Source organism: Heptranchias perlo, chromosome 19 (assembly GCF_035084215.1).
Source record: "Heptranchias perlo isolate sHepPer1 chromosome 19, sHepPer1.hap1, whole genome shotgun sequence".
Taxonomy (NCBI): domain Eukaryota; kingdom Metazoa; phylum Chordata; class Chondrichthyes; order Hexanchiformes; family Hexanchidae; genus Heptranchias; species Heptranchias perlo.
The window spans coordinates 3,094,727-3,119,114 of NC_090343.1; the positions used below are offsets into that span (position 1 = coordinate 3,094,727).

Below are 24,388 nucleotides of genomic sequence, written 5' to 3' on the forward strand. Positions count from 1 at the left end.
CAGGGGCATTACTCCCTATAATAGACAGAGTGTGTTATACTCTCTCTTGCTCCCTCTGTGCCCCCTCTCTCCTTTCCCTCTCATACCTGCTCCTCACCCTCTTGCCCCCTCTCTCTTTCATTCCCTCCATCCATGCCCCTCCTTTTTCCCTCTTGCCCCCTCTGCAGTCTCTCCCTCTCTCCGCAGTACCTTATTTTGCTTGCAATACTCTTTACCGCATTGCTGTAGGAGGCGGAGGGCGGTGGCTGCATTGCGCAGCGGCAGCTCAGTGCAGTACCGCCCTCCCTCCCGCAATAAAAAGCAGCGAGAGGCAGCGCCGGGCCCCTGAAGCAGAGGCAGGTAAGAGAGGGGAAGGAAGGCTGCAATTAAAACGGGGCAAAACCCAGGGGTCTGGGCAGCAACAAGGGGCAGAATATAATATACAGGATACAGGTCAATAAAAGGGCAGTTATTACAGGGAGAGGGATAGAGAGGGAGATAGATAGAGAGAGACAGAGAGAAGGGGATAGAGACAGAGAGAGGGGGATAGAGAGAGAGACAGAGAGAGAGGGGGATAGAGAGAGAGACAGAGAGAGAGGGGGATAGAGAGAGAGACAGAGAGAGAGGGGGATAGAGAGAGAGACAGAGAGAGAGGGGGATAGAGAGAGAGACAGAGAGAGGGAGAGGAGATAAGTGAGGGATAGAGAGAGAGAGGGATAGAGAGAGAGGGATAGAGAGAAAGAGGGACAGAGAGAAAAGGGTAGCGACACTGAATGCAATAATGACAATACACAGAGACAGGAAAGATTAGAGTCAGAGAGAGGGAGCTAGAAATAGAGAGAGGAAGAGATGGACGGGGCTGGTGGGGAATTAATGGGGATATAATAGAAAAAAATAAATAATCAGAGGGGGAAAATATTACAGACCAAAAAAAGGGGACAAAGTGAAAAATAAAAGTTATTTTTGCATAATTCCCATCAGCGAGAGAATGGAATCAGACTGGAATTATATTTAGAACAAGATTCTCTCTTAAATAAAATCAGGGAGCGATCGGCTCCTTTTCATTATTCCCAGGGTCGGGGCTCTGGATCCGGGAGAGTGAACGGGGAATATTCTATTTAAAATGCATTAATATTCTGTTAGAATAAAGACTGGGCTCATTTTATAAAACATTTCAAGGTTGCAAATGAAAATAGATTTGGGCAGATTGCTTTGACCTTTTAACCTTCTCCCTGTAGTGAGATCTTTCAATGATTTATCCTTTCATTATATTATAGTTACTGTTTGCTGCAGGCTCCTCACGCTCGTTCTCTCCTCCAACAAATCACTCGCCGCCATGGGGAAGGAAAAGATTCACATCAACATCGTGGTGATCGGACATGTCGACTCGGGAAAGTCAACCACCACGGGGCATCTCATCTACAAATGCGGGGGGATCGACAAGAGAACCATCGAAAAGTTCGAGAAAGAGGCGGCAGAGGTAACACAGAGCCCCAGCAGAGTCCCAGCCCCGGCCCCAGCAGAGTCCCAGCTCAGCCCCAGCAGAGTCCCAGCCCCGGCCCCAGCAGAGTCCCAGCCCCGGCCCCAGCAGAGTCCCAGCCCCGGCCCCAGCAGAGTCCCAGCTCAGCCCCAGCAGAGTCCCAGCTCAGCCCCAGCAGAGTCCCAGCCCCGGCCCCAGCAGAGTCCCAGCTCAGCCCCAGCAGAGTCCCAGCCCCGGCCCCAGCAGAGTCCCAGCCCCGGCCCCAGCAGAGTCCCAGCCCCGGCCCCAGCAGAGTCCCAGCTCAGCCCCAGCAGAGTCCCAGCTCAGCCCCAGCAGAGTCCCAGCCCCGGCCCCAGCAGAGTCCCAGCCCCGGCCCCAGCAGAGTCCCAGCCCCGGCCCCAGCAGAGTCCCAGCCCCGGCCCCAGCAGAGTCCCAGCCCCGGCCCCAGCAGAGTCCCAGCCCCGGCCCCAGCAGAGTCCCAGCCGCGGCCCCAGCAGAGTCCCAGCCGCGGCCCCAGCAGAGTCCCAGCCGCGGCCCCAGCAGAGTCCCAGCCGCGGCCCCAGCAGAGTCCCAGCCGCGGCCCCAGCAGAGTCCCAGCCGCGGCCCCAGCAGAGTCCCAGCCGCGGCCCCAGCAGAGTCCCAGCCGCGGCCCCAGCAGAGTCCCAGCCGCGGCCCCAGCAGAGTCCCAGCCGCGGCCCCAGCAGAGTCCCAGCCGCGGCCCCAGCAGAGTCCCAGCCGCGGCCCCAGCAGAGTCCCAGCCGCGGCCCCAGCAGAGTCCCAGCCGCGGCCCCAGCAGAGTCCCAGCCGCGGCCCCAGCAGAGTCCCAGCCGCGGCCCCAGCAGAGTCCCAGCCGCGGCCCCAGCAGAGTCCCAGCCGCGGCCCCAGCAGAGTCCCAGCCGCGGCCCCAGCAGAGCCCCAGCCCCGGCCCCAGCAAAGCCCACACATATTCCCAGAATGGCCCCAGCAGAGCCACAGCCACAGTTCCAGCAGAGCCTTAGCCTCACACCCCTGAATGTACTTTTTGCAGCATTGAGAGAGCACTTGCTATTTCTTTAAAATGTATATTAAAAAACTTCTGAACCTTCATTTCCCTTTTATGAAACAGGATCTGTCTTCGGTTGGAATGAGAGGGCCTTTTTCTAGAAGCGAGCTTGTGGGCCCCACAATTCATGTGCCTGTCTAGGGGTTGCCAACCCTCCAGGATTAGCCCTGGAGTCTCCAGGAATTGGAGATTAATCTCCAGGACACCGCTGGGAGCAAAAACTCGGAGGGAAAAAAAATCACAGGGGCGTTAAAAAAAGACTGTGATTTTTTTTCGTTTTCATTGAACACCTGAGTTATAAAAATATTGGAGATGGGAGAAAAAAGGCTATTTGACCGATTGGGCCGGTTGGAGACGGGAGGTCATGTGATGAAACCTCCAGGAATAGGTCCAACCAGTGTTGGCAACCAATGCCTGTCACGTACACTGATTGGAATTCTGCCCAGCCCGACAGGCAGCAACAAATAAGGACGGCAGAGAGCAGCACTATGGATTGGTCACATGGTGTGGTTTGGCAGCTGTCTATGGAATCGACCTGACGATACAAGACTGTCGTATCCAGCATGGAGTCCGTCCTTCAAAAAGGCTTCTCCCCACCTGGTCATTACTTTTGTTACCTCTTAGACTATTCCAACGCTCTCCTGGCTGCCCTCCTGTCTTCCACCCTCTGTAAACTTGAGCTCTTCCAAATCTCTGCTGCCTTTTTCCATCTCACACCATGTCCCATTCACCCATCACCCCCTGTGCTCTCTGACCTACATTGGCTCCCGGTCTGGGAACGCCTCGATTTTAAAATTCTCATCCTTGTTTTCAAATCCCTCCATGGCCTCGCCCCCTCCCTCTCTCTGTAACCTCCTCCAGCCCTACAACCCTCCGAGATCTCTGCACTCCTCCAATTCTGGCCTCTTGCACAACCCCCTGATTTTAATCGCTCCACCATTGGCGGCCGTGCCTTCAGCTGCCTCGGCCCTAAGCTCTGGAATTCCCTCCCTAAACCTCTCCGCCTCTCTCTCCTCCTTTAAGATGCTCCTTAAAACCTACCTCTTTGACCGAGCTTTTGGTCACCTGTCCTAATATCTCCTTATGTGGCTCGGTGTCAAACTTCTGTTTGATAATCGTTCCTGCGAAGCGCCTTGGGACATCTTACTGCATTAAAGGCGCTATATAAATGCAAGTTGTTGTTGTTGTCGTCGTCGTCCTTGGTTTCCATGGCGACCCATTCCAGGGCCTGTGGCTTTGCTGACTCACAGGGTCGATACTGAAGTCACTGTGATTGCTCAAACTTTTTTTGGCTTCAAGTCTCCAGGCATTTTGGATATTTCAGTGATATGAGTGTGAGGTTTAGAGGGGGTTTAATTCAATATATGACCATCAAACACCTGCTATTGTCTCTTAAGGCTCGTGTTCTCTGCAGTTAACTGTGAATGAAGGGCATTAGAAACCATTCCCATATAACACATTTGTGACCATAATTCCACCCACTGTGTTGAGTTTGGATCTCTCTGATAAAGGCTCAGAGTTCCAAGCTCACTGCATTTTATCTTTGTTTAATCGGAAATTCATTTAAAAAAAAATCCAGTCAGTGATTCTTTAGATGCAGAGATTGTTAGAGTGTGCAGCGAAAATAAATTGAAATGTCACAGATCGTTCTAGAAACTAAGAGGCACCCACTGCTATCAGGGAGTCGTGGGAGGTTTGGAGGGAGGAACTTTCTTTTAATTATTCGTTCATGGGATGTGGGCGTCACTGGTGAGGCCAGCATTTATTGCCCATCCCTAATTGCCTTTGAGAAGGTGGTGGTGAGCCGCCTTCTTGAACCGCTGCAGTCCGTGTGGTGAAGGTTCTCCCACAGTGCTGTTAGGAAGGGAGTTCCAGGATTTTGACCCAGTGACGATGAAGGAACGGCGATATATTTCCAAGTCGGGATGGTGTGTGACTTGGAGGGGAACGTGCAGGTGGTGTTGTTCCCATGTACCTGCTGCTCTTGTCCTTCTAGGTGGTAGAGGTCGCGGGTTTGGGAGGTGCTGTCGAAGAAGCCTTGGCGATTGCTGCAGTGCATCCTGTGGATGGTACACACTGCAGCTACAGTGCGCCGGTGGTGAAGGGAGTGAATGTTTAGGGTGGTGGATGGGGTGCCAATCAAGCGGGCTGCTTTGTCCTGGATGGTGTCAAGCTTCTTGAGTGTTGTTGGAGCTGCACTCATCCAGGCAAGTGGATTCCATCACACTCCTGATTTGTGCCTTGTAGATGGTGGAAAGGCTTTGGGGAGTCAGGAGGTGAGTCACTCGCCGCAGAATACCCAGCCTCTGACCTGCTCTAGTAGCCACAGTATTTATATGGCTGGTCCAGTTAAGTTTCTGTTCAATGGTGACCCCCAGGATGTTGATGTTGGGGGATTCGGTGATGGTAATGCCGTTGAATGTCAAGGGGAGGTGGTTAGACGCTCTCTTGTTGGAGATGGTCATTGCCTGGCACTTGTCTGGTGCAAATGTTACTTGCCACTTATCAGCCTAAGCCTGGATGTTGTCCAGGTCTTGCTGCATGCGGGCTCGGACTGCTTCATTATCTGAGGGGTTGCGAATGGAACTGAACACTGTGCAATCATCAGCGAACATCCCCATTTCTGACCTTATGATGGAGGGAAGGTCATTGATGAAGCAGCTGAAGATGGTTGGGCCTAGGACACTGCCCTGAGGAACTCCTGCAGCATTGTTCTGGGGCTGAGATGATTGGCCTCCAACAACCACTACCATCTTCCTTTGTACTAGGTATGACTCCAGCCACTGGAGAGTTTTCCCCCTGATTCCCATTGACTTCAATTTTACTAGGGCTCCTTGGTGCCACACTCGGTCAAATGCTGCCTTGATGTCAAGGGCAGTCACTCTCACCTCACCTCTGGAATTCAGCTCTTTAGTCCATGTTTGGACCAAGGCTGTAATGAGGTCTGGAGCCGAGTGGTCCTGGCAGAACCCAAACTGAGCATCGGTGAGCAGGTTATTGGTGAGTAAGTGCCACTTGATAGCACTGTCGACGACACCTTCCATCACTTTGCTGATGATTGAGAGTAGACTGATGGGGCGGTAATTGGCCGGATTGGATTTGTCCTGCGTTTTGTGGACAGGACATACCTGGACAATTTTCCACATTGTCGGGTAGATGCCAGTGTTGTAGCTGTACTGGAACAGCTTGGCTAGAGGCGCAGCTAGTTCTGGAGCACAAGTCTTCAGCACTACAGCCGGGATGTTGTCGGGGCCCATAGCCTTTGCTGTGTCCAGTGCACTCAGCCGTTTCTTGATATCACGTGGAGTGAATCGAATTGGCTGAAGATTGGCTTTTGTGATGGTGGGGATATCGGGAGGAGGCCGAGATAGATCATCCACTCGGCATTTCTGGCTGAAGACGGTTGCAAACGCTTCAGCCTTGTCTTTTGCACTCACGTGCTAGACTCCGCCATCATTGAGGATGGGGATGTTTGCAAAGCCTCCTCCTCCCGTTAGTTGTTTAATTGTCCACCACCATTCACGACTGGATGTGGCAGGACTGCAGAGCTTTGATCTGATCCGTTGGTTGTGGAATCGCTTAGCTCTGTCTATAGCATGTTGCTTCCGCTGTTTAGCATGCATGTAGTCCTGAGTTGCAGCTTCACCAGGTTGGCACCTCATTTTTAGGTACGCCTGGTGCTGCTCCTGGCATGCTCTTCTACACTCCTCATTGAACCAGGGTTGATCCCCTGGCTTTATTCGAAGAGCCAAGGTGCCCTGTGTCTATTTTACTACATGATGTGGAGATGCCGGTGATGGACTGGGGTTGACAATTGTAAACAATTTTACAACACCAAGTTATAGTCCAGCAATTTTATTTTAAATTCACAAGCTTTCGGAGGCTTCCTCCTTCCTCATTTTCATTTCAAGGATTTCATTTCCAACAACGTTCACCTGAGGAAGGTGAATGGCCAAGCTCTAATTTTAAGGTTATGCCCCCTTGTTTTGGACTCCTCCCACCAGAGGGAATAGTTTCTCTCTATCTACCCTATCAAATCCTTTAGTCATCTTAAACATCTCAATTAGATCACCCCTTAATCTTCTATACTTTTTGGAATACAAGCCTCGTCTATGCAACTTGTCCTCATAATTTAACCCTTTTAGCCCCGGTATCATTCTGGTGAATCTGCACTGTACCTTCTCCAAGGTCAGTATATCCTTCCTGAGGTGCGGTGCCCAGAACTGATGGGATCTGACCAAGGCTCTGTACAACTGAAGCATCACTGCCTCACCTTTGTATTCCAGCCCTCTTGAGATAAGGCCAACATTCCATTAGCTTTTAAATTATTTTTTGTATCTGTCCACTAATTTTTAGTGATTCCTGTACTTGGACCCCTAAATCTCTCTGCTCCTCCTCAGTTCCGAGCTTCTCACCATTTAAAAAATCAATAATATTGACAACATGACTCGGGTTTGTTTAGGAAACACCATCAGGAGATCACCATGCTCATCATATACTGACTGCTAGCATCAACCCACCAATACATCAACATTTGGGAGTTTTGGGAGGTCTGGGAGTTTTGGGAGGTCTGGGAGTTTTGGGAGGTCTGGGAGTTTTGGGAGGTCTGGGAGTTTTGGGAGATTGGGAGATTGGGAGCTCTGGGAGTTTTGGGCCAGCATCTTACACTGAAATATTCCCTTGTTGTAAGTTGTGCCACAAGTGGATCAATCAGAAGGTTGGAGTTTGGTTCCCGCACTTTCAAGTTACCTGAGTTCAGATGCTAGAGTTGTACGTGGGCCAAATCCCCTTTGTTACTGTAGACTGGTGCTGTGTGAGTGTCATTCACAACACTCAGGGTGAGGATTATCCCTTTAGAGAGTTGGATTCTGGCAAATTCTATGGAAGAAATGAATTCTATCCATTTGTCATAGAGGGAAAGATTCAATGTGATCAACAGTATAAATGGATTTCACACTGTTCTGTGGTAATGGCGGAGATGTATTGTTGCACCTCCCGTTATTATGTAACTATGGCAACTAACACACGCAATGGCTATATTTAGCATGGAGCAAGAACATGTGATCTTGTGTGGGATTGGGCCAGAACCTCAAATCCCAGGGAGGGAATCAGTTCCATTGAGGTAAGATGTGGATACTTGTGAGGGAAAGACCAGGATTGGACTTTATTCCTTTCAAACTCGGTGTGAACTGTAGGAGTGAAAGAGTTTGTAGTGAAATAGACTTGAACTCCACACACACACAGAGATTGTGTTGTCGAGGTTGGACACAACATTTTGACAGTTGACTTAAATCAGCACACTGGACAGTAGGACTGAAAGTCTTAGTTTGACCATCAAACACAGAGGGAGATGATCCAAAGGGAAACCAAATAATTATTCCACTCCAACCTCAACATTCACTTCACTCCATTCTGGAATTCTGGAATGTTCTGCCTGAAAGGGTGGTGGAAGCAGATTCAATAGTGACTCTCCAAAGGGAATTGGATAAATATTTGAAATGGAAAAATTTGCAGGTCTATGGGGAATGGGATTGATTGGATAGCTCTTTCAAAGAGCCGGTACAGGCACGATGGGCCGAATGGCCTCCTTCTGTGCTGTACGATTCTGTGATTCTAAACCTATCACCAACAGTGTTTTGTTGAATTTTAATAATCCAATAAATACTTTTCTTCCATTTTACGGGCGGGCGAAGTTCTAAAGGAAGGCCCATTTTGCTCTAAGGCTCTCGTTGATGTATTAATGACTCTCCTCAAAATAGTCTGGGTGTCAGAACGTTCACACAGAAAGCCATTTTGATCTGCTCTCTCCTCACTCAGATGGGTAAAGGTTCCTTTAAGTATGCCTGGGTCCTGGATAAACTGAAAGCCGAACGAGAACGAGGAATCACAATTGACATCTCTCTATGGAAGTTTGAGACACCAAAGTACTACATCACCATCATCGATGCTCCTGGGCACAGGGACTTCATCAAGAACATGATCACTGGAACCTCTCAGGTCTGTATAAAGCTTTAGGAGGACAATGTTTGTGTCGATTTATTTCCCCCCTGATTTTCTCTTCTTCCCAGAACAGCACCTTGCATTTATATAGCACCCTTAATGTAGTAAAAGGCCCCAAGGCGCTTCACAGGAGCTTAATCGGACAAAGAATTGACACCGAGCCAAAGATGGAGATATTAGGACAGGTGACCAAAAACATGGTCAAAGAGGTAGGTTTTAGGGAGCGTCTGAAAGGAGGAGTTGGAGGTAGAGAGAGGCGAAGGGGGAGGGGGGAGGGGGGGAGTTTCAGAGCTTAAGGCCTAGACAGCTAATGGCACGGCTGCCAATGGTGGGGTGAAGGAAGTGGGGGATGGACAGTAGGCCAGAGTTGGAGGAGCGCACAGTTCCCAGAGGGTTGGGGGTGCAGTTCCAAGGGTGTTGGCAGCCCTTCTGAACCTCACCCAAGTGGCCATTCTCCGTGTACATGTAGACAGTGATCGCCAGTCGGATAATTGTTCGTAGAGGGCATCGCAGATAAACCCAATCCTATCTTTATGTGACAGCTACGCTTTTCTGCGGGCATTATTGAATTGCGATCTCGGGTGAACCTTGGCTGACCTTTCCCAATTCCTAATCCTCGGGTGCTGAGTCAAATTATTGAGCTTCCATTACCATACTTGGATACAGTAATGTAGTGATTATGTTACCGGACCTTAGCCCAGAGTACTTGAGTTCAAATCCCACCACGGAACTTTGAGAATTTGAATTCAGTTTTAAAAACAATCAAAATCTTGAAATAATAAATAAAAGTTGGTATCAGCAAAAGTGACCATCTGGTTCACTAATGTCCTCTGGGAAGGAAACCTGCCGTCCTTACCCGGTCTGGCCGATATGTGACTCCAGTCCCCACACCAACGTGGTTGACTCTTGCTTCCCTTCTGAGATGGCCGAGCGAGACACTCAATTGTATCAAACTTTCTCAGGGCAACTACAGACGGATAATAAATGCCGGCTTGGCCAGTGACGCCCACATCTCGAGAATATATAAAAGGAAAACCCTTCAGAAGAGATCAGCTATTGTCAATAATAAATCCAATAGGGAATTCAGGAGAAACTTCTTTACCCAGAGAGTGGTGAGAATGTGGAACTCGCTCCCACAAGGAGTAGTTGAGGGGAATAGTGTAGATGGATTTAAGGGGAAGCTCGATAAACACATGAGGGAGAAAGGAATAGAAGGATATGGTGATAGGGTGAGATGAAGTAGGGAGGGAGGAGGCTCGTGTGGAGCATAAACACCGGAAAAGAAGGAGACATTAGGACAGGTGATCAAAAGCTTGGTCAAAGAGTTTTAAGGAACCTCTTAAAGGAGGAGAGAGTGTTAGAGAGGCGGAGAGGTTTAGGGAGGGAATTCCAGAGCTTAGGGCCCAGGCAGCTGAAGGCACGGCCGCCAATGGTGAAGTGATTAAAATCGGGGGATGCGCAAGAGGCCAGAATTGGAGGAGCGCAGAGATCTCGGAGAGTTGTAGGGCTGGAGGAGGTTACAGAGGCAGGGAGGGGCGAGGGCCATAGAGGGATTGGAAAACAAGGATGAGAATTTTAAATTCGAGGCGTTGATGGACTGGGAGCCAATGCAGGTCAGCGAGCACAGGGGGTCAGAGAGGGCGGGGGTCAGTGATGGTGGGGTTGGGGGTCAGCGATCGTGGAAGTCAGGGGTCAGCGATTATGGGGGTTGAGGGGCCAGAGATTGCGGGGGTCAGGAGCCAGTGATTGCGGGGGTCAGGGGTCAGCGAGCTTGGACGTCAGGGGTCAGCGAGCGCGTGGGTCAGCGAGCGCGGTGGCGATGCCTTCAGTAGTTGACTCTCTGTCTCTCTGTCCAGGCTGACTGCGCCGTGCTGATTGTTGCCGCCGGCGTTGGTGAATTTGAAGCCGGTATCTCCAAGAACGGTCAGACCCGCGAACACGCCCTCCTGGCCTACACGCTGGGCGTGAAGCAGCTCATCGTCGGCATCAACAAAATGGACTCCACCGAACCCCCGTACAGCGAGAAACGCTATGACGAAATCGTGAAAGAAGTCAGCGCCTACATTAAAAAGATTGGCTACAATCCTTCTACTGTCCCCTTCGTGCCGGTGTCCGGTTGGCATGGAGACAATATGCTGGAGGCCTCTCCCAACGTGAGTGAGATTCACTCGATATCACGTTGTTGTTCAGGGTTAGTTTCCCCCCAGAGAGATGTCAGGTTTTTATTGAGGTTTTACTGGCAGCATGGCCTGAAATTCCTGATACCTGGGTCAAGAATTTTCTCCCCAATTTTTTCCTCTCCTGAAGAGACTGTCTCATGTTGGGGTGCAAATCTATGGGCACTGACCCGTGTTGGGGTGCAAATCTATGGGCACTGACCCGTGTTGGGGTGCAAATCTATGGGCACTGACCCGTGTTGGGGTGCAAATCTATGGGCACTGACCCGTGTTGGGGTACAGTTCTATGGGCACTGACCCGTATTGGGGTGCAAATTTATGGGCACTGACCCATGTTAGGGTACAGTTCTATGGGCACTGACCCGTGTTGGGGTACAGTTCAATGGGCACTGACCCGTGTTGGGGTACAGTTCAATGGGCACTGACCCGTGTTGGGGTACAGTTCAATGGGCACTGACCCGTGTTGGGGTACAGTTCTATGGGCACTGACTCGTGTTGGGGTACAGTTCTACGGGCACTGACTCATGTTGGGGTACAGTTCTACGGGCACTGACCCATGTTGGGGTACAGTTCTACGGGCACTGACCCATGTTGGGGTACAGTTCTATGGGCACTGACCCGTGTTGGGGTACAGTTCTACGGGCACTGACTCGTGTTGGGGTACAGTTCTATGGGCACTGACCCGTGTTGGGGTACAGTTCTACGGGCACTGACTTGTGTTGGGGTACAGTTCTACGGGCACTGACTCGTGTTGGGGTACAGTTCTACGGGCACTGACTCGTGTTGGGGTACAGTTCTACGGGCACTGACTCGTGTTGGGGTACAGTTCTACGGGCACTGACTCGTGTTGGGGTACAGTTCTATGGGCACTGACCCGTGTTGGGGTACAGTTCTACGGGCACTGACTTGTGTTGGGGTACAGTTCTATGGGCACTGACCCGTGTTGGGGTACAGTTCTACGGGCACTGACTCGTGTTGGGGTACAGTTCTACGGGCACTGACTCGTGTTGGGGTACAGTTCTACGGGCACTGACTCGTGTTGGGGTACTGTTCTATGGGCACTGACCCATGTTGGGGTACAGTTCTACGGGCACTGACCCATGTTGGGGTACAGTTCTATGGGCACTGACTCGTGTTGGGGTACAGTTCTATGGGCACTGACTCGTGTTGGGGTACAGTTCTACGGGCACTGACCCATGTTGGGGTACAGTTCTATGGGCACTGACTCGTGTTGGGGTACAGTTCTACGGGCACTGACTCGTGTTGGGGTACAGTTCTACGGGCACTGACCCATGTTGGGGTACAGTTCTATGGGCACTGACTCATTGCCCCCTTCAGTACTGTCGTCCTTCTCGCCTCTAATCTTACAGCTTTACCATCATGGAATCATGTCCCCCCATAGTTTTTGTTTTGAGTTTCAGTCGATTGGTCTGATTTCCGCCCCTTGCTTATCTCCTGAAGATGCTGCTCGTTGCCGGGGTTTGTGTTATTGGAAGTGGGCATCTCTCCGGTATCTTTCCGACCATGGGAGCTTGACAGCTTGACACCCCGACAAACCCCTCCCCCAACACCGGTGGGGCGGGGGAGGGGGGAATCAGGAGGTAATGATCAGCAGTGAGGAGTCGACTGAGTTTTATTCCTCGATATGTCACTCAGTGTCAAAAGGCACCGCACCTCAGGAAAGATATATCGGCCTTGGAGGGGGGGCAGCACAGATTCACCAGAATGATACCGGGGCTAAAAGGGTTAAATTATGAGGACAGGTTGCAGAAACTTAACTTGTATTCCCTTAGAGTTTAAAAGGTTGAGGGGTGATCGAATCGAGGTGTTTAAAATGATAAATGGATTCGATAGGGTAGATAGAGAGAAACTATTTCCTCTGGTGGGGGGAATCCAGGACAAGGGGGCACAATCTTAAAATTAGAGCCGGGCCGTTCAGGGGTGATGTCAGGAAGCACTTCTTCACACAAAGGGGAGTGGAAATCTGGAACTCTCTCCCCCAAAAAGCTGTTGAGGCTGGGGGACAATTTTTAGCTTTCAGTGATCTGAATGCTGGATCAGGCATGAGGGACTGAATGGCCTCCTGCTGTTCATGCTCCTAACTCATCACAGACTGGGAATGGAAGCTGACATTTCATGATGTTTATTCACTCACCGACAGATATTCCTGTATTTTTACATAGGAAGAGGATGTGTTATGGAGGATTATGTCGATTATGGGATTTCAGTTATGTGGAGAGACTGGAGAAGCTGGGGTTGTTCTCCTTAGAGCAGAGAAGGTTGAGGGGAGATTTGATCGAGGTGTTCAAAATCAGGAAGGGTTGTGATAGAGTAAATAAGGAGAAACTGTTTCCAGTGGCAGGAGGGTCGGTAACCAGAGGACACAGATTTAAGGTAATTGGCAAAAGAGCCAGAGGGGAGATGAGGAGAATTTTTTTACGCAGCGAGTTATTCTGATCTGGAATGCGCTGCCTGAAAGGACGGTGGAAGCAGATTCAATCATAACTTTCAAAAGGGAATTGGAGATATAGTTGAATGGGAAAAAATTGCGGGGCTATGGGGAAAGAGCAGGGGACTGAGACTAATTGGATAGCTCTTTCAGAGAGCCAGCACAGGCATGATGGGCTGAATGGCCTCCTCCTGTGCTGTACGATTTGATGATTCTACAAGAAGCTGAACCAAGCGGCCGTAGAGGAGATGAAATGCGGCCGTCCTGAGGTTTGGCTCCTCAGGAACCTCACAAACTTTACCAGCTGTCACTCCGACTTTTACAACCACAGCTTTCTGCTCAGTGTCTTGATTTTACTTTCTTTTGTCTTAAGGCTCTCAAACATTAATGAGAGAAATGGCAGTAGATGAAACAGCAAAGGCCGGACAGTATTCATCCTGCGACTTCTCTGGCACAAACTCATTCCAGCTAACGGCCTGAAATGGGAGCATCGTGTCAGGTGGTGATTATAAAAAGATGGGGTCTGATTGCTAGGTCAGCGCCAGGGAACATTCTGGAATCTTGGCTCCTTGGCCGGCCTGGCAATATGTCGGTGACTCGATACCTCTGGATCTCGGTGGGAGTAATCGAGGGAGGAGACCAGGCCTCTCAGACACTGTGTGAATGGGCTGGATTGACTTGGGCAAGAAAGTAGGCCTTTCCTATTGTTTGAAAATGTCCACAGACCCTTTTCCAAAGAAAGAACTTTAGTGCCTTTCCTGATCTCAGGATGTCCCAAAGCGCTTTACAGCCAATGAAGTACTTTTGAAGTGTAGTCAGTGTTGTAATGTAGGGAACACGGCAGCCAATTTGGTGATGTTGGTTGAGGGATAAATATTGGCCAGGACACCGGGGAGAACTCCCCTGATCTGCTTTAAAATAATGGCTTTTACATCCACCCAAGAGGCAGACCGGGCCTCGGTTTAACGTCTCATCTGAAAGACGGCACCTCCGACAGTGCAGCACTCCCTCAGTACTGCACTGGGAGTGTCGGCCTGGATTGTGGGCTCAAGTCTCTGAAGTGGGGCTCGAACCCACGACCTTCTGACTCAGAGGCAAGAGAATGCCACCCGCTGAGCCATTACTGACACCGCTGTCATGAGCAGTCCTGGGCACTTGCACTCCCCACGGGGTGGAGTCACCAACTCCAGTGAGGAGAAAAGATGGCTGCCGCCCCTCCTGCCCCTCCCTGCTCCTGGAGCCCACGTCCCGGTTTTATGACTCGGTTTATACTCAGCTGCTGCTCCCATGGTGTGACTCCGAGAGTCCGGGGCGGAGTGACTCCGGGAGTCCGGGGCGGAGTGACTCCGGGAGTCCGGGGCGGAGTGACTCCGGGAGTCCGGGGCGGAGTGACTCCGGGAGTCCGGGGCGGAGTGACTCCGGGAGTCCGGGGCGGAGTGACTCCGGGAGTCCGGGGCGGAGTGACTCCGGGAGTCCGGGGCGGAGTGACTCCGGGAGTCCGGGGCGGAGTGACTCCGGGAGTCCGGGGCGGAGTGACTCCGGGAGTCCGGGGCGGAGTGACTCCGGGAGTCCGGGGCGGAGTGACTCCGGGAGTCCGGGGCGGAGTGACTCCGGGAGTCCGGGGCGGAGTGACTCCTGTTGCTGAGACCATCCCCACACAGGGCAACTTTACTAACGTGAGGGGGTTCAAGACTTGTGAAGATGCCTTTGTCCTGCCGTCCATTATATCTGCTTTAAATCAGCCTTCCCTTCCTTCCATCACCTCCTCCTGCTCCAAGAAAAGGTTCATCCAAATAATGGCGCAAAATGAGCCATGGTTCCAGTGGGCCTCAGCTCCCTTGGTTTAAGGGGAGGCGAAAGATCAGCCGGGTTCCCCACTCCAGATTATGGGCTGGTTGTGGGGGATGGGGGGAACCAGCAAGGTAGGTTGTGGGGGTGGGCCAGCAAGGTAGGTTGTGGGGGTGGGCCAGCAAGGTTGGTTGTGGGGGTGGGCCAGCAAGGTTGGTTGTGGGGGTGGGCCAGCAAGGTAGGTTGCGGGGGGAGCCAGCAAGGTTGGTTGTGGGGGGAGCCAGCAAGGTTGGTTGCGGGGGGAGCCAGCAAGGTTGGTTGTGGGGGTAGAGCTAGCAAGGTTGGTTGTGGGGGTGAAGCCAGCAAGGTTGGTTGCGGGGGGAGCCAGCAAGGTTGGTTGTGGGGGTAGAGCTAGCAAGGTAGGTTGTGGGGGTGAAGCTAGCAAGGTTGGTTGCGGGGGGAGCCAGCAAGGTTGGTTGTGGGGGTGGGCCAGCAAGGTAAGTTGTGGGTGAGGAGAGGGAGGGAGAGGGAGGAGGAAGGCGAGGGAGGGGAGGCACCCTGGGGCAGCAGCTGTCCAGATTATTTTTTGTGAGCTCCACTCCTGCTCCCTTGAGCACCCACAAAAATATTTTGCGGCTTACCGTTGGCCGCACCTCTTCAGTTCCATCGCCCCCTGACCAGTTTCGGTCTAAAATGGCGAACGGGATCCTATGTACGTGATAGGACGCCGACTTCCATATTAAAAAGGGGCCGATCCCCTGAAACAGGTGGGAGGCCCCTTTCAAAATGGCGCCGGTGTTACCGGGGGCGATAAGGCCCTGGGGGAAGGGAGTGAAAATCGACCCCAGTGTCTAGGCTCATAGTAAAGGAGACGAGACAAGGGTTAGATTATGAGGAGAGATTCCATAAACTAGGCTTCTATTCCCTGGAATATCGAAGGTTAAGGGGTGATTTGAATGAGATTTTTAGGATTTTGAAATGAATTGATAGGGTAGATAGAGAGAAACCACTGGTGGGGGAGTCTAGGACGAGAGGACATAACCTTAAAATCAGAACCAGGCCATTGAGGAGAGAAGTTAGGAAACATTTCTTCACACAAAGGGTGGTAGAAATGTGGAACTCTGTCCCACAAAAAGCAGTAGGTGCTCAATTAATCATTTAAAATCTGAGATCGACAGATTTTTGCTCGTCAAGGGATTTGGAGCCAAGGCGGGTGGGTGGAGTTAAGATACAGATCAGCCAGGATCTCACTGAATGACGGAACAGGCTCGAGGGGCTGAATGGCCTGCTCCTGTTCCAATGCTCCTATGAAAAGGGCAAGTTTTAAAAACAGAAGCACTCCTCCCTCTTTGAGTTCTGCTTCAGTATTTTCCACACGAGGGTCACGATTGAAGGGGAAAAACCCTTTGGAAATTCCAGGCAGAAGGCCCAGCTGTACTGGGAAAGGCCGTGGTTAATTTTGAGTGCAGTGCCCGCGATATTAAATCATCCGGGCTTTAATTATCCGTGAAATCGGCCTCTCTCTCTCTCTCTCTCTCTGCAGTGGGAATGAGGCATGAAGGAGAGATTAATGAATCAGAATGCAGTGTCGTTGCTCGAGTTATATCGAGAGACTGACGACCAGCTGCTAAGGGAGTTTTTGTTGGCCGCAGCTGATCGCCAGCTCTCCACTCTGTGTGTCGGAGCTGCTCGGGGTGGGGGAGAGAGCAGGCATTTTGTGCAGAGTCTCTCCAGCCCAGAAACAGGCTGCATGGAATGGCTGCTCACACCTGCCAGCTTTTAATTCCAGTGAGTCACCTTATATCCCACTCACACTGGGAAACTCAAGGGAGATAAGAGATCAAATTGTGAGTGTCTGATATCAGCCTCTCAGTAAGGTTATTCTGTGACTGAAAGGAGAGAACTAAAATCGTCCTCCCATCTCTCTCCGTGTGAGATGGTGAAATAAATAAGCCTGATCTCAGACAGTTAGCGTCACCACTGATCCGTTTTTAAACTGGACACTCATTGGTTTTTTGTGGGGTGTCCAAAACTTGCAGCTTGAAAACTAGACACCGAAAACAAGGCTGGTTTAAAAATAGATGTCTCTTTTTTTTTCTCCACATAGTTCTGTATCTCACAATGTGGAGACATCACTCAGCATAGAGCGCACATCAGAGGGTGAACCTTGACCCTGGGACCCGTCTCACCCCTCCCCCCGTCTCACCCACCCCGCCGTCTCACCCTCCCCCCCCCCCCCCACCCCCCCATCTCACCCTCCCCCCACCCGTCTCACCCCTCCAGCCCACTCCTCTGTCTCACCCCCGTGCCGTCTGACCCCTTGTCTCATACCCATTCCATCCCCCATTTACAAAGGGCACTAACACTAAACACCATAATATGCCCTCCTGGTTTCAATTCTTGAATATATGATTAAACACAGTTCAGTGACTCAGTTGATATCACTCTCACCTCTGAGTCAGAAGGTCGTGGGTTCAAGTCCCACTCCAGAGACTCGAGCACAAAATCTAGGCTGACACTCCCAGTGCAGTACTGAGGGAGCGCCGCACTGTCGGAGGGTCAGTACTGAGGGAGGGCCGCACTGTCGGAGGGTCAGTACTGAGGGAGGGCCGCACTGTCGGAGGGTCAGTACTGAGGGAGCGCCGCACTGTCGGAGGGTCAGTACTGAGGGAGGGCCGCACTGTCGGAGGGTCAGTACTGAGGGAGCGCTGCACTGTCGGAGGGTCAGTACTGAGGGAGCGCTGCACTGTTGGAGGGTCAGTACTGAGGGAGGGCCGCACTGTTGGAGGGTCAGTACTGAGGGAGCGCTGCACTGTCGGAGGGTCAGTACTGAGGGAGCGCTGCACTGTTGGAGGGTCAGTACTGAGGGAGGGCCGCACTGTCGGAGGGTCAGTACTGAGGGAGCGCTGCACTGTCGGAGGGTCAGTACTGAGGGAGCGCTACACTGTCGGAGGGTCAGTACTGAGTTAGCAATGCACTATCGGAGGGTCAGTACTGAGTTAGCAATGCACTATCGGAGGGTCAGTACTGAGGGAGCTCTGCACTGTCGGAGGGTCAGTACTGAGGGAGTGCTGCACTGTCAGAGGTGCCGTCTTTCAGATGATGGAGAGTGGTCACGAGCCAGGTGTCAGGGTCGGGGCAGCGATTCCTGGTGCCCAACAAGAGCCGGAAAATTGTAATCAAACGTTGTTTCGAGGGCAAAGTGAGAGAGATGCATTTTGTAAAGAAGAATGAGGTGAGGTAATATAAACTAAATGCAACAATTTTAAGGGATTGGAGGAACACAGAGACCTGGGGGTGTACGTGCACAAATCTTTGAAGGTGGCAGGACAGGTTGAGAAGGCTGCTAAAAAGGGCATATGGGATCCTGGGCTTTATTAATAGAGGCATAGAGTACAAAAGCAAGGAAGTTATGCTAAACCTTTAAAAAGCACTGGTTAGGCCCTAGCTGGAGTATTGTGTCCAATTCTGGGCACCGCACTTTAAGAAGGATGTCAAGGCCTTGTAGAGGGTGCAGTGGAGATTTACTAGAATGGTACCAGGGATGAGGGACTTCAGTTATGTGGAGAGACTGGAGAAGCTGGGGTTGTTCTCCTTACAGCAGAGAAGGTTAAGGGGAGATTTAATCGAGGTGTTCAAAATTATGAGGGGCTTTGGTAAGGTTGACAGGGAGAAACTGTTTCCAGTGGCAGGAGGGTCGGTAACCAGAGGACACAGATTTAAGATAATTGGTAAAAGAACCAGAGGGGAGATGAGGAGAATGTTTTTTACGCAGTGAGTTGTTCTGATCTGGAATGCGCTGCCTGAAAGGGCGGTGGAAGCAGATTCAATAATAACTTTCAAAAGTGAATTGGATAAATACTTGAAGGGGAAAAATTTGCAGGGCTATGGGGAAAGAGCAGGGGGAGTGGGACTAATGGGATAGCTCTTTCAGAGAGCCGGCACAGCCATGATGGGCTGAATGGCCTCCTGTGCTGTATCACACTGTGGGATGGTGTGCGTTCAGAATGGTTCTCTGTCAGAGGCAGCAGAGAAATGAGCAGCAAGGTGCGGTGCAATTCCAGTTTCTCCCCATTGTCCTGATCTGTGTTTTTTTTTCTGGTGATAGATGCCATGGTTCAAAGGTTGGAAGGTCGAACGCAAGGAGGGTAACGCCAATGGGGTGACACTTCTGGAAGCCTTGGATACAATCCTGCCCCCCACACGCCCCACCTCCAAACCCCTGCGCCTACCCCTTCAGGATGTGTACAAGATCGGAGGTGAGCAGCCACAGCCGGCCGTGGGTGATGTGAGCGGAGGGTTGGAGACGGGGCGGTAACGTGGGGTGAACAGGCTCGTGGGGCAGGTTACCTGGAGACAGCGGCCCTTTAGTGACTGCTGGTTTTAGCCTTAAAACCTGCCCTGAGGAGGTAGAAACGGCTCCACCAACGGGAAGGGAGGGGAACTGCAGTGTTTGAAGGTGTCGCTCTGAAGGTCCTGCTGCATTGGATCCTCCATCGACGGGACCAGGGATCACCTTTAACAATGAGAGAGAAGGATTCTGATAACACAGGCTGACCCTCAGAGTCCCACAAGAAGGAGGCTTCCGAAAAGAAAGAAAGACTTGTATTTATATCGCGCCTTTCATGACATCCCAAAGAGCTTTACAGCCAATGAAGTACTTTTGAAGTGTAGTCACTGTTGTAATGTAGGAAACGCGGGAGCCAATTTGCACACAGCAAGGTCCCACAAACAGCAATATGATAATGACCGGATAATCTGTTTTTAGTGGCGTTGGTTGAGGGATAAATATTGGCCCAGGACACCGGGGAGAACTCTCCCCTGCTCCTCTTCAAATAGCGGCTGTGGGATCTTTTACGTCCACCTGAGAGGGCAGACGGGGCCTCGGTTTAACATCTCATCCAAAAGATGGCACCTCCAACAGTGCAGCGCTCCCTCAGTACTGCACTGGAGTATCTCCCTAGATTATGTGCTCAAGTCATAGAATCAGAGAATCAGAGAAAATTTACGGCAAAGAAGGAGGCCATTCGGCCCATCGTGTCCGTGCCGGCTGAAACATAGAAAATAGGAGCAGGAGGAGGCCAACGAGCCACCCAGCCGAATCCCACTTTCCCGCATTTGGTCCATAGCCCTGCAGGTCATGGCTCTTCAGGTGCACATCCAGGTATTTTTTAAATGAGTTTCTGCCTCTACCACCCTCTCAGGCAGTGAGTTCCAGACCCCCGCCACCCTCTGGGTGAAAATTTTTTTCCTCATTTCCGTTCTAATCCTTCTATCAATCACTTTAAATCTATGCCCCCTGGTTATTGACCCCTCCGCTAAGGGAAATAGATCCTTCCTATCCACTCTATCTAGGCCCCTCATAATTTTATACACCTCAATTAAATCTCCCCTCAGCCTCCTCTGTTCCAAGGAAAACCACCCCAGTCTATCCAATCTGTCATCATAGCTAAAATTCTCCAGTCCTGGCAACATCCTCATAAATCTCCTCTGCACCCTCTCTAGTGCAATCACATCTTACCTGTAATGTGGTGACCAGAACTGTACGCAGTACTCAAGCTGTGGCTTAACCAGTGTTTTATACAGTTCCAGCATAACCTCCCTGCTCTTATATTTTGTGCCTCGGCTAATAAAGGAAAGTATCCCGTATGCCTTCTTAACCACCTTATCTACCTGTCCTGCTACCTTCAGGGATCTGTGGACATGCACTCCAAGGTCCCTCACTTCCTCTACACCTCTCAGTATCCTCCCATTTATTGTGTACTCCCTTGCCTTGTTTGCTCTCCCCAAATGCATTATCTCACACTTCTCTGGATTGAATTCCATTTGTCACTTTTCTGCCCACCTGACCAGTCCATTGATATCTTCCTGCAGTCTACAGCTTTCCTCCTCACTATCAACCACACGGCCTATCTTTGTGTCATCCGCAAATTTCTTAATCATGCCCCCTACATTTAAGTCCAAATCGTTAATGCATACCACAAAAAGCAAAGGACCCAGTACCGAGCCCTGCGGCACCCCACTGGAAGTCTCTGGAGTGGGACCTGAATCTATGACCTTCTGATATCAGAGGCAATGAGTGCCACTCACTGAGCCACAGCTGACACTAAAGCGACTGAGAAACCTCGCTGGTACCAGTGGGACTCAGGGTGATTCTTTAGGTTGTCACAGGACACATACCAGAGCCTAGAACTTCAACTGGGCAAAGAATGGGTGCTGCAGGGCCCAATATGGCGTGCAGAGTGCGCTCATTCCGCGACAGAAGTGCACCGTACACCATATTGGTTAGGGTGCCCTGTAACTATACTAACCCGGTTGACTGTAGTGCGTCAGCCGTGGTTTAGTGCTGGCACTATCGCCTTTGCAATGTCGGAGGTGCCGTCTTTCAGATGAGACGTTAAACCGAGGCCCCATCTGCCCTCTCAGGTGGACGTAAAAGATCCCACGGCCACTATTGGAAGAAGAGCAGGGGGAGTTCTCCCCGGTGTCCTGGCCAAATTTATCCCTCAACCAACATCACCAGAACAGATTATCTGGCCATTTATCCCATTGCTGTTTGTGGGATCTTGCTGTGTGTAAATTGGCTGCCGTGTCTCCTACATTACGACAGTGACTACAATTCAAAAGTATTTTGGCGGTAAAAGTGCTTTGGGACGTCCTGAGATTGTGAAAGTCGCTGTAGAAGTGCAATTCTTTCTTCTTTCTTTTTTACCTGCCTTAGGAAGCTGCTCAGTTGTTTTAAACCGCTAGGGGTTGAAGAAGGCCCAGCACCACCTTCTCGGGGCAGCCAGGGATGGGCAATAAACACTGGCCCTGGCCCACATCCTGAGAATGAACATAATAAAGAAACAGAAATTGAACCGAGTGGGTTTCTCAATAGCTTGGCTTGGGGAATAATGGCACCTGTGCGTAGTGTGATTCACTGCGCTATCTTTAAATGTGGGATCCATAGTGTGATGCTTATGACTGTGATTGCAAATTTGATGGGCCGAATAGCCTCATCTTGTTCCGGATTCCTTCAACGGTGCAGTTGAGATTAGGCTAAAAACTAAATTGAAATGGTAATTGATCTAATACCATCAGTAAGGGCACACTCGGGTGTGGCACTGAGCAGTAGAGAGCAGGAAGGTCCCCAACCTCCATCTCCTACCTGACTTGGGCTAGCTGATCACCCGGGGCGGTGATTGGGTCACTATAGTCAGTACTTCAGTGCCCCTGGTCTAGGGAGGGCAACATCAGCCAGGGTCCAGCTCCTAATGGCTATCGGGTGATCCCTGCTGCAAAATGTTTTATGGCTGGACATCAGGAAATGGTCGAATGGCCATGAAGAATGATCTTGCTGTGGGTGTGATGCTGGAGAGCTGCCCCCCCCCGCCTCAATCCCCCGTCCCCCCGGGGGTTACGTACAACACCTGGAGTCCAGGAGGGGGGAGGAGAATCTCCCTTGTAATTTTTATGTTTTGTGGGATTGGTGTTATTTATGTTGGAGACGGTGGCGGCTGTTTGTGGTTTGTTGGCAGGAATTGGCACGGTTCCTGTGGGGCGTGTGGAGACTGGCGTGCTGAAACCGGGCATGGTGGTGACCTTTGCCCCGGTCAACATCACCACAGAGGTGAAGTCGGTGGAGATGCACCACGAGGCCCTGACCGAGGCCCTGCCCGGCGACAACGTGGGCTTCAACGTGAAGAACGTCTCCGTCAAAGACGTTCGCCGTGGCAACGTGTGCGGAGACAGCAAAAACGACCCGCCCACAGAAGCCTGCACCTTCACCGCACAGGTGGGTCACCCGAGCGCAGAAACTTAGCACGGGGGGCATGGGAGTGGGGGGGGGGGGGAGCAGTGAGACGCAGGGGGCATCAATGAGCCAATCTCACATTACTCATAGGGGTCAGGTGTCAGGGAGTAGGGGTCAGGGAGCACTGTTGGCCAGTTTTGGAGTATGGTCAGGGGTCAGGGAGCAGGGGTCAGGGAGCGGTGTTGGCCAGTTTTGGAACAGGGGTCAGGTTGGCTGGGGTCAGGGAGCAGGGGTCAGGGAGCATGGCCAGGGCGAGTGAAGGGAAAGGACCCTATAAAGTTGGGAATAAAGGGGAGATTTGATTCCTTCCAATTTCCCCCAAAACACCATTCAGGGGAAGTTGGATAAACACATGAGGGGGGAAAGGAATAGAAGGATATGCTGATAGGGTGAGATGAAGTAGGGAGGGAGGAGGCTCGTGTGGAGCATAAACACCGGGATAGACCAGTTGGGCCGAATGGCCTGTTTCTGTGCTGTAAATTCTCTGTAATTTAGTTGTGAGGGTTTCCCAACGGGCAGATGGTTTTGCCTCAGGTGTAAACCTGGTACCTGTGCCTGTTTCTGCAGGTGATTATCCTGAACCACCCCGGTCACATCAATGCTGGTTACTCCCCTGTCATCGACTGCCACACTGCCCACATCGCCTGCAAATTCGCGGAGCTGAAGGAGAAGATCGACCGGCGTTCCGGCAAGAAGCTGGAGGATAATCCCAAGGCCCTGAAGTCTGGTGACGCTGCGATTGTAGAGATGGCTCCTGGGAAGCCAATGTGTGTGGAGAGCTTTTCCAAGTATCCGCCTCTCGGTGAGTACCCCTGTGTGGATACAGTGGTCTTGGAACATCCCAGAGCGCTTCACAGCCAATGAAGTACTTTTTGAAGTGCAGTCACTGTTGTAATGTAGGAAACGTGGCAGCCAATTTGCGCACAGCGAGATCCCACAAACAGCAGTGTGATAATGACCCAGATAATCTGTTTTAGTGATGTTGGTTGAGGGACTAAATATTGGCCCCAGGACATCAGGGAGAACTCCCCCTGCTCTTCTTCCAATAGTGGCCGTGGGATCTTTTACGTCCACCTGAGAGGGGCAGACGGGGCCTCTGTTTAACGTCTCATCTGAAAGACGGCACCTCCGACAGTGCAGCACTCCCTCTGTTCTGCACCGGGAGTGTCCGCCTGGATTACGTCCTCGAGCCTCTGGAGTGGGGCTCGAACCCACAGCCTCCTTACTCGAGAGCTGTACCCACTGAGCCACGGCTGACGTGAACAGATCCGTCAACCCGGCCCCTCGTTGTCCTCTGATAATCTGACTCCTCGTCTGGTTTTTCTCCCAGGGCGATTCGCTGTTCGTGACATGAGGCAGACAGTGGCCGTGGGTGTGATTAAGAATGTGGAGAAGAAAGCCAGCTCTGGGGGCAAGGTCACCAAGTCTGCCCAGAAAGCGCAGAAGGCCCAGGGCAAATGAATCGGACGCCCCGACAGCAGTAAGACAACACAGCCCAAAATCCATCCTGACCCCAAAGGCCATTTCTGTACCTCTGCTTGTCAAAGCTCATTGGTGAATGACTGGATGTTAACTATTAAAGTTCAATGGAAGTTTTTTAAGAGGAAAAGCATGTCCCAGCATTTGTGAGGCACCCGATTAGTTTTATCAATAAACAGATGCAACCACACTGAACAAA

General features: G+C 51.3%; 1 protein-coding gene across 1 annotated transcript; it reads left to right on the forward strand.

Moving 5' to 3' along the window:
• The first annotated feature begins 259 nt into the window (after window positions 1-259).
• LOC137335077 (elongation factor 1-alpha 2) lies at window positions 260-24,388 on the forward strand. The gene is made up of 8 exons (XM_068000180.1): window positions 260-339; window positions 1,257-1,459; window positions 8,319-8,498; window positions 10,358-10,654; window positions 19,024-19,174; window positions 22,436-22,692; window positions 23,278-23,512; window positions 24,041-24,388. Exons 2-8 carry the CDS (start codon window positions 1,316-1,318, stop codon window positions 24,169-24,171), a joined length of 1,395 nt encoding a protein of 464 aa, XP_067856281.1. The 5' UTR covers window positions 260-339; window positions 1,257-1,315; the 3' UTR covers window positions 24,172-24,388.